General features: G+C 41.2%; 1 protein-coding gene across 1 annotated transcript; it reads left to right on the forward strand.

Moving 5' to 3' along the window:
• Positions 1 to 251: 251 nt before the first annotated feature.
• SMIM10L3 (small integral membrane protein 10 like 3) lies at positions 252 to 8,614 on the forward strand. Its single transcript, XM_030285029.4, has 2 exons — positions 252 to 748; positions 2,209 to 8,614. Exons 1-2 carry the CDS (start codon positions 419 to 421, stop codon positions 2,227 to 2,229), a joined length of 351 nt encoding a protein of 116 aa, XP_030140889.2. The 5' UTR covers positions 252 to 418; the 3' UTR covers positions 2,230 to 8,614.
• Positions 8,615 to 10,509: the final 1,895 nt, after the last annotated feature.

A 10,509-nucleotide genomic window follows, 5' to 3' on the forward strand; every position in this document is an offset into this window, starting at 1 on the left:
AGAGCATTCTATGACTCTTACGACATCCATCAGTGCCGGTGGCACTAAGCAGGCCGGAGAGCACACCTGGCTCAGCCCTCAAAGAACGGGCTAACCCACGGTAACCAGCGGAGGTTACAGCTGGTTACCAGCGCCAGGCTCCTCCCCAAGAGGGTGGCGGGGCTGGAACAGCCTCCGGGGAGGCGGTCACAGCACCACACCTGGCAAGCGTGCACAAGTGTCGGGGAAAGGCTGTCGGCCGCACAGCGGGGTTGCTGGGCAGGGCTCTGTGCCGGGCAGGGCTCTGTGCCGGGCCGGCAGCGGCACCCGACGCTCGCTGGAGCGACCCCGGAGATCCCCGCACGACACCAACAATAACACCGACACCGACACCGACACCGACACCGCGTGAGGGCAGCCCCGCGCCCGCCTCCCGCGCATGCGCAGCCAGCAGCCCCGCGCGCTGCCGCAGCCCGGCGCAGGCGCGGTGCTGACGCGCGGCCGCGCGCCCCGGCCGCGGGCACGCGCAGCGCGGGGAGCGGCGGCGCCCGGCGCGGCGCGGCCGCGGGAGCGGGGCGGGTTTATGGCGGCGGCCCTGGCCGCGCTCGCTGCCAGGCTCTCCCAGTCGGCCGCGGCCAGGTCCTACGGCGTGTTCTGCAAGGGGCTCACCAGGACCCTTCTCATCTTCTTCGACTTGGCCTGGAAGCTCCGCATCAACTTCCCCTACCTCTACATCGTCGCCTCCATGATGCTCAACGTGCGGCTGCAGGTGGGCGGGGGCGGCGGGGCTGGGCCGGGCTCGTGTCCCGCTGTCACCGGCCGGGCCCGGGGCGGTTCGCAGCCGCTGCCCCGAGTAACGGCGGAGCGCCCCGAACGAGTGTCGGTCCGTGCGCCGGGCGGGGCCGTGCCCGGCCCGTGTCCCCGGGCAGTGTCGCCGGGGCTGTGCACGGAGGCAGCCCCGAGCCCTGCCCTTGCCGGTGGCCGGCTGCCAGTGCCCCGCTGGGCTGCTTGCTCTGCGCTTTAGCAGCAAAAGTGCCGCTTTTCCTAAGCCAGAGTTGACTTAAATACTAGGAATAAATTGTGAATATGTGCACTTTGATAGCACGGTCCTAACATCTTGTAAGGAGCAGAGAAAACAATTTCCTTCATCAGTTGATTGGGGTTTTTTGAAATCAAGGACAGGTGCAGCACGTAAAATGCAGTTTTAAATACCAATGTTATTGCATGAAAAAGATTCTTCAGATTTAATTTGTATCTCTCCTGTTTTGAGCCTGTTTCTGCAAAACGTGGAACTCTTAACAGCTTTGACCTGCTGTAAGGTTGAAGTTCCATTGTTTTTGTGATGAAATGAAAGATTTCCTTTGAACTTAACTGGCAGCAGAAATAGGCTGTGCTCTACAAGCATCTGTTCTAGCCAAGGATCAGACACTCTTTCTCCTTGTAAACATAACTGTCATGAAAGTTTTGACATCTGACCAGTGGCCAAGGATTGAAATACAAGTCTGGTTGGAGTTTGTTACTTGTAAAAGGTAATTTGAAATGGGAAGAGGTCAAAATGTGGCATCTCCTTTTTTTGTTTTTGCAATTTGCCCTAAAATTCTGAGGCTTGAAAATGGCCAGATGGCCAGGAGTTGTACACGTAGCTTGGTAACCCTGGTAGCTGAAAAAGCCTTGCCTTTGCTCGTTATCAGTGTTGGTACACAGTGGTTTTCCTGGAGCATCACCAGCCTGTCCTTTGTGCTCCAGCTGACACCGATAACTGTGCTGGGGCAGCCAGTCTGACCAGTTCCCTCTTGTTGATTTCCAGTGTTGTGTGTCTGATTTCAGCTTGCACTTCTGTTTACAGGAGGATTACTTTAATATTAACCTTTCCTGTGAAGCCTCTAATCAGTCCCAGCCTGTGTCTGCTGGTGAAGGGAAATGCTGCTGTTAAACAGCGAATCTCTCTGGCTGCTCATTTGCTGACTCACTTTCATGCCTGTCACCAAAAGAGAGCTTGTAGCAGATTAAACTGAAACTATAGAAGGGCAGCTGGTATTTGGGCATGCTTCCTACCCCTCTGATGTGCTCAAGCAGCCTGTAGGGAGACTCGTCTGTTGGGACAACTGTTACTTTCTGTAGTTGGGTTATTCTTTATGTGAAATATTGTTAATTATTTTTGGTTCAATACAGTGGGAACTAGGAAACTGGGTTATCAGTGTAATAACTTCCTGCATTCTTTCTCTTTAGGTCCATATTGAGATCCATTGACCGGTGATTTGGTGTGCTGCTTCTGCTGTATGCTGCAACTGGAGTCTGTCACAATCTTCTTCAAATCCAGCCTGCTGTGAAGCAGCAAACCTGTGCATGTGTGCTCTAGGACTATGAAGAAAGAAGATTTTATCCAGAAACGAGGATGTGACGATGGCCCAGATCAGCACAAGCCAGCAGCTCATCTGACACACGTGCATTCCATGTTGGACAGTTCTCAAAATCATAGTAGCAGTTTACAAGAATTATATAACACCAGGAATTCTTCTCTCTTTAATACTATACCTCTGTCTTCTGTTGGCAAGGAAATGCCTCTGAGCTTCAGTGAATCAGCAGGGACGAACTCAAGTGCAGCTGCTCCTTGGAAGGATTCATTTCATCTGCATTTTTCTTCTGGGAAAGACAATCTCAATAGGGTTTCTCATTGCATTGGTGGCATTTCAGTAACAGGCTGCCTGGAAGAAGCTTGCAGCATTTCTAGAGACTTCAGCTCAGGCTGCCCAGGAGACAACTTTGTATGTTTTGCACAATTCTGGCTGGGAAATTTGCAGTATAATAAAAACCTGTGGTTTCTGGAATTAGAAATGAGCAGTAGCAAAGAGAATGAATTGCAGTTTGTATTTTTTAAAGCATTGGAGTTTGGTGGACTTCCTGATTCCTGTTACAATCCAGTTGCCTCTCTGAACAACTCTGGTTCGGGACTCTCAAACAATCAGAAACCATGTATTTTGTTTTATTGCTTAAAACTTGTATCTTCAGAGAAAACACTTGGATATGAGCAAATGCTTATGAATATACAGTATGTGACTAATAATTTTCACATCATGCAGCTGGTAATCTCTGTGCTAGCTTTTGCACTAGCAGGTCTCTGGTATGTAGTAGTGAAGGGAAAAAAGTACTGAGATTTTAATAACGACTGTTTTTAATATTAGCAGAAAATAAGAGAGGCAAGGTTACAGTTCAGGTTTTAGTGAGAATTAGCTGAAGTAAAAACCATAGTTCTATAATTGCTAGTTAAACTGGCTGATGGAAGAATAGGGACTTTTTTTTTTTTTTTTGGTAAGGAATAGCTTCATTTGAGTGTAAAGACCTTCATAATCTTCAGACTCTGGGACTTCTGCAGGTCTGCTGTTAACACTAAAACCCAATTTGATTAGTACAGATCCTTTGTTTCTACAGAGTTTGTATTAGTGGAGTGTTCTGGCTACTACTATTTATACCCATTTCCAATGAAGCTTGTTTCTTGTAGAATTGAATTCCTGCTCTGAATCCAACAGTACCTGATGTATCAGTCCTTAGAACACTTTGAACTGGAAAGCTGTTGGGAGGGTGGTCTTCAATACAACGTAATTCTCAGCAGTGTTCCTTTCCAAGGATGGTACTGCTCTAATTTAACAATACTTTGTGAGCTTTATTGTGCTACAATAGACACTGTAAACAACTTTCTAAAACATTTTTTTTTCCTTGAAAGAGGGATTGTTATTGCTGAAATACAGTAATAGCTTCTGGGCCTGTTGACTTTGGGACAGGCTTGTGATAATGAGGTTTGCCAAAGAACGGGGCAAGAATGCTGGAATCCACAGAGCTGCTGGTGAATAAATTTTGAGGAACAGGCTCCTGATGGCACTTTAGTAGAGAAGCTCATTCTGCAATAGGTCAAATTTTGAACTTGATGTTTAAAATTCTCAGCAGGGGCATTGCTGTAGATCAGCTTAATGTGCTCTAAAGGCTCACATAAAGAGGGGAGGTATTGGTGTGTGGGTTAGGATGCATCTTCAGCTTCCCCTTGACTCTGACTTTAAAAATGAGGACTTCATGTGGAGTAAAGTGGTTCACACACTAGGTATCCTTTTTTGCCAGCTGATCTTGCTTCATTTTGGAAAGAGAGGAAGTGATGTTGCATTTAGTTTGAACTGAACTTAGCTGGAAAGCCAGTAGTTTCCAGTGTGGTGGTTATTGACCTGTTGGCACACGTGTGTAGAGAAGTCCTTGATTGTGAAGATGAAAAGCTCATTATCAGTCTTAGGGAGAGAAGAGTTGAAATTTTTAAATCTTATTTGAGTGCTGAAAATAAGACATATTACTTTTTATGTTGAGTGATGTTTGAGTTTTCATGATCCCCATTGGCTGATTGTTTCTTTTGGATGCTAAAAGAGATGAAATGCCACTTACTTTAATTTAGAAAATAACTTCTCCCTGGTGTGCATTTAAATGATTGTTTAACTTGGGGACTTTTGACCATGCAATTACCTGTCAAAGAGTGACAGAAAGCCCCAGAATAATACTGGATTATGTATCATAAGTAATTACTGTGACAGCAGCAGTTCCCTCTTAGTCAAGCCATCCACTCTCATCTCCATTGCTGCAATTTATCAGCCTTGCAGTGAGTGGTATTAACACAAGTTAACACATGGTGTTGCAGAGGTTCAAGATTCCTCAAGTGATGTGGATCTGACATGCCAGAACACCAGAAACAGACGCTTCTCCAAATGTCTGTGGCTTGGAATTATGGTGTTAAGCTGCTGTCTGCCTGTATCTTGACCCAAAAAACACTTGGCAGAGGAAGGAAGGCTGGGAGGGGTTGGAGCCTGTTTAAGCTGGCTTGATTGCTAAACACAACGTTGTGCAACTCCATATTAATCTCTATGCAGCTCCATGGCTACAGCCATACCCTCCCTGTATGGTGAGCCTTACCTTCAGATGTGCATGAACACAGTCCTGCACCCAAAACTCGAGTGCTTGGACTTCCTGTACAAAGGATCAATTGGCACAGCTGTACCTGCAGTTGTTACTTGAGACCTTGTTTGTACAGTTGACTGGTTTGGCCTGGAACATTCTCTGCTGAATGTCATTTGGGAACTACGTGTTTTGGGAACCATAGTTCTATACAAGAACTTGTAGGTAAGATTGTCAGGTTAATAGGCAAGAGGAGCAGCTAAAGGCATAAACCTGCAGTTTTTAATGCACCTTTTTTCATGGTGATTTCAAAGAGGGGGTGAGTGAAACATGAGAGACACCACATATAAACTAGAATTTAAATGTATGTACAGGAGAGTTCCGAGGATTTTCTCCTTATCAATGACAAGCCTGTGGAGGAGAAGATCTGGGAATATTGAATTGTGTTACATATCACAGTCCAGCTAATACAGTCCTGTTTTAGGCAAAGTCTTGTTTGAGTGTGTGGCCTTTCATCACTTATTCCAGGATCACTTTAAATACAATACAGCTAAGTGAAATGATGGATGTTTGCTGTGTATTATATGTATATTGACCATAAGATGCAAAGAATACTTAAATAAGTGGATTTGATCAATTTTAAGATAGTTTATGTACCTTGCCTTCAATTTTATTGCTTAAAACCTAGAAGGTAATTTTAACTTGAACATTCCTTCTGAAATTCAAATAAAGCATAGTTTGGTATGTTAAAATCTCATGTAATATACTGCACTTTAAGCCTGGGGAGGCCGTGGATCGAAAATGCTGTTCTTTCACTAACAGAACTGCCTGCCCTAACTGAGACAATGTTTAAGTGGTTTTTCCTGTCTGGAGGGAGAATAAGGAAAGTGAAGGATGGCATCCATCCTTTGAAACTATAGATAAATCTAACACTATGTGGTTTAGGCCACTGTTGTATAGATTTTTTTAATATTAACTCATCTCAAAAGATGGAAGGTGTCTTGGCCAAGAACCAGTTTGTGTGGAGTTTCATGGCTTCACTGTGTCCAATATGGAAAACTTTCCTGAGTTACTGTGCTGTTAGAGCTGTCTCAGATGATTATTACAGTACAGAAAAATAACATTCTTAGTAGGGGTAAGGGACCTTTATACTCAACCAGGAGTTGCCTTTGTATTTCTGTATTTTTGTCTCTCATCCTTCTCTAGGAAGAGGTTATTTCTAAACAAAATGTCAGGGTTCTACTAAACAACTTGTGCTATCTAAAACTTCATTGATTAGTGTCCAGATCCTTCCTGCACTACATAGCAAAGTTCTATTTCTGCCATTAGAAAATAAATAAGAAAATACTCAATATTAAGAGAATTTCCTACTAGTTACACTTGAGTGAAAATTTACTATGTAGTGTACTGCTATGAAAAGAAAATATACTTTTTAAATGTATGCACAGAGTTCTGCATGTAGATAAAAAGTGTTTTACCACAGTATGATGTTGGGATGCTTATGCAAATGCTTATTTGCTTTCTGACGCTGCAGTGCAAAACGCAGTAGAGATGGTGATGTCACTTCTCTGTGTGGTTTTCAGCCAGTGCAAGCTCAGCTGCTGTGTGTCTGCATCATCCTGGACAGGGGACAGCTCTAGCTGAAGACATGTTTTAGCCTTTTGCTTTTCCAGTGTTAGGTTTGGTTTTGCTGTTGTGTGAGGTTTGGTGGTTTGTTGTTTGTTTGTGGTTTATTTCTTCTTTTTTTTTTTTTTTTTTTAAGTTATCAATAGGACTGTAAAGACAGCATTTTCTTAAACTTTGCCAAAGTTTGCTTCTTTTCTCCTTCTCTCCACCTCTGCCCCTTATATGAATACACATTTAATTTTTGGAAGAAGCATGCCTGTGTGTACTCTCCTAATATATAATTATTGTCAGGTTGCTCCTTTTGTTTTTATGGCCTGGTCATGCATATATTTCTCTCCCTATAATTTCTTGGCATAAGCATACACTGATATTTTGTTCTGCCTCAAAAACATTGTCCTGTAATTAATTATGCACAACAAATTGACAGAAACCATGTAGAGATCTAAGAGTCCATAGTCTCTCATTAGGGTGTATGACAGGTGGTATAACTTACAGAGCAATATGTAGTCAATGTGACACATTTCTGCTTTTTTCCTCCTCAAAACAGCTGCTTCAGTTAAAATCCAATATTTAATTTGAGTGGTACCTCTGATAGCTGAGAATTGCAGCTAGAATCAGGGGATTATAAAATACATTAAAGTTAGGACTTAGTGTAACTTTTCAAAAAATTAAGGAGTACATTAAAGAGTACATTAATATTTTGAAACCTTTATTTTTCCCCCCAAGAGTGCACAGAATAAATGTGTTCTGCCACTTGTTTCTGTGATGCACAGCCAGTAACTGGGGGTGGGGAGAGAGCCCTTCTTAGACTGCAGAGCCTCTAATCCTCAAGGAAGAGTTGCACTTGATAGAACTTTAAAATAAACCAAATGTTGCCTATGAAAGTACTGATAGTTATGATCAACTGCTATACTTAAATTACAAGGTCATAGGTATCAATCTCCTGACAGTGTGAAAACAACAATAATAAATATAGAAGTGCTAGAATAATGCTGTCCTTTAGCAGCCTGCACTGATAAGAGCAAATCTTATTGTACTTTGAAATTAATCCTCTACTGCATCCCAAAATCTTAATATTTTTGGAAGTAGTGATGCAAGATTCAAACTGAGATGGTTATTTCCTTGTTAATGATGAAATAAATTTAAAAGTTACAATATTTTAGAAAATGACAAGAGGGACTTACACAAAGAAAATCTGCCTTGAAAAGGTTTATTTTATTTGTGTGATCTCTATATATGTATAGTCTGTTCTGCAAATTCCTTCCTTATTTGTAGAAGATCATTATCAACCTGATAGCAAAAGTGGTCAAAACCCGAACTTGCAAAAGTATCAGTGTTTAACTTTCTGTTTGTAGTCAATTTTAGCTATTATCAAACATAATACCTAAATGTAATTTAAGCTTTTATTCTTAAAAGCAGGGAAATCAAATACTTAGTGCCTGATTCATCACTTGAAGTTGAGTGAAACCATTTATTGAAATTAGGTTCTGTTACATGATGGTGACTAATTTTCAATGCTGATACTCAATATTTCCTGTAAACTGTGATGACTTCCCTGCAGAACAATTTTAGTGTATGGCCGTGGTCTTTGGCCCTGTTAAGTTTTTTTGATTTTTTTTTGTTGCAATGTGGGAGGTGGAGAAGGCTGGCACAAACCATTTCTTTTTTGTTCCAGAAAAAGATGTTTACAACTTTGTATGTATTTTAAAAATGAATTGTGACACTTTTAACTTGTGAGAGAAGTTTCCATAGTAGACTTGGAACCTGAACAGAGACTTTGGAATATCAGGAGTGCTCCCCAAGCTGCCAGAAGCTGTTGAGGGCGAAGCTGCTCACTCACACCACAGGAGGGAGTTACACATCAGTCTTTGGAGTATTTTCAGTTACGGCATTGTTAGTACATCTTAGAACAGTGCATTTCAGTTTGCCTTGTCTTATGGATTGTCACTGCAAATAGGTTAGTGTACAAAATCAATACACGACGGTAATGTATTGTAACTGTTTACATTTGAACTCAGAGTACCAATGGATGGGTTTTGTCAAGCTATTTAAAAACAGAAATAAAATCTTTTTTAAAAGACAAGATGTAGTTTTGGTGCTTCCCATTCCAATTTTCCACTGTATAAATTGTACTTGAAGAGATTGTGTTCCTGACAATGTGAAGTCAGAAAGGGAGTGGCTTTTCCAGAGGTACAATTTGAGAGATGTGTGCTTACAGAAACCAAACAAATTTAAAATCTCTGTGAGAATAAAAGGGCTCAATGCTTGTACCTGACCTTGGTATGTGAAATCTGGTATGTGAACTCAAGGCTAGTTTAATGATGTTAGCCACCAGTATTTATTAATGGGCATTCTTTTTACACACTTTATTTTAGCCTTAACAAGCCAGTTACTTTAAATGTAGTTCCAAGATATTTCCTAAATAACTAGCTCCAATTTTACAGCATAACTTCATTTTCAAGGGGAAAGCAAACCACGGTAAATACATGTAATAGCCATAGCAACTCTCTTGCATCATCCAGGATAAACATTGCTGGATGTTTCTCTGCACAGTTAAAATCACCATGATATTAACAGATATGCCAGAGCTTTTGTTTCTATTAAATGAGATATTCCCATTAAGGGGGTAGAATAAACTTGTATCCTCTGCTAAATGTTGAACATTAAAAAAAGTATATTAAAACAGGAGCCACTCGCCCTTCAGAGATCTCTCTTCTGAAAGCTATGAGGTGATCTTTAGATTCTAGACTCAAAAAACTTAGTTTTTGTTTCGTCTGGGGATCCCTTGCTGCCACAAGTGACAGTTTCAAAGAAGAATGTTATTGTTACAAGCTGTATCTGAAAAGAACTGGTATTGGCAACCCTGAAGAAAAGGCTGATATTCTGAGTACAAAATTAATGTGTACTTTTTTTCTTAATAATGAGTGCTGACATCATATTGTCCCTCAAAACAAGCATTTAAACAGAAGAAAAGGGAAGAGGAAAAAACTTAATATAATAAATCTAATAAAGTTCCATACAATTTTGGCACGTGGTTAGACCTCCATGGCTAAGAAAGTGGTATCAGTGCTCCCTGCACATCACTGAAAACTCCTCATGGCTTTTGGAATTTGTATGGCAGATCCTGAAATGGGAAATTGTAACCTTTGTCCATGATGTTCCAGCCACCCACTGTGACAGTGGTATGATACAGCCTTAATTATTCATGTTGTCATCACTTTCAGATGGTTTGTCAGTAGTTTTACATACATTTATATAATTGGGCATGATTCCTGCAATGGGCAGTGTTTAGGAACTCTGAATACTTTTGCAAATAAATTCAGAAACAGACATGCTACTCTGTGCATATCCAAATCTCTTCCCATTAGAATCCAAAATGCTTTGAAGTTGGATTTAAATTGGTGGCTTATGACTTTGTGGTAGTCTCTTTGTTCACCTCATACTGTAAAATTCTGTAAGAGCAACTCACCTGGACAGGAGCCCAAATTTCCTCTCTGCAAATCTGAGATTGCCAGAGGAACTTCTTACCAATTTACACTCATCACAACATTTATCTCTTCAGTACGTTTCTTGGCACTTGTTTTTTCTGGCAGATATTACAGCAGCTTAAGATTTAAAAACTCCAAAACCTTAAACCAAACACAAGTACCAAAGACTCTGCTGAAGATATTCACATTTCTTAGAGAGATGATTTTTTAAAACAGGATGGAGTGCTTTACCTTACATTAAAAAAAAAAAAAAGTATTGGATAGGGTTTTGTTATCAAGAACTGTGGCATGTTTGTGAAGTGCTCTGGTAAGTCTTGAACATTAGGAAGTGCTTTGTCTATTTGTTATCACAAGTATTTTTTAGACATATCAAAATACTCCTTTATTTATCTTTAACCTCCTAGTTCAAAGAAAAGAAAAAAAAAAAAAACAAACACATTTTCGAATTCTTTCAAGTATTATGTTTTGTTAAAAGTTCCCCCAAGGGTAA

The sequence above is a fragment of the Taeniopygia guttata genome, chromosome 14, assembly GCF_048771995.1.
Source record: "Taeniopygia guttata chromosome 14, bTaeGut7.mat, whole genome shotgun sequence".
Classification (NCBI taxonomy): Eukaryota; Metazoa; Chordata; class Aves; order Passeriformes; family Estrildidae; genus Taeniopygia; species Taeniopygia guttata.

Bases quoted from the DNA above. Each gene is read 5' to 3' on its own strand.
- SMIM10L3 (XM_030285029.4), top strand. From the start codon at position 419: ATGCGCAGCCAGCAGCCCCGCGCGCTGCCGCAGCCCGGCGCAGGCGCG. The intron at 749-2,208 runs GTGGGCGGGGGC...CTTTCTCTTTAG, and splicing joins TGCTCAACGTGCGGCTGCAG to GTCCATATTGAGATCCATTG.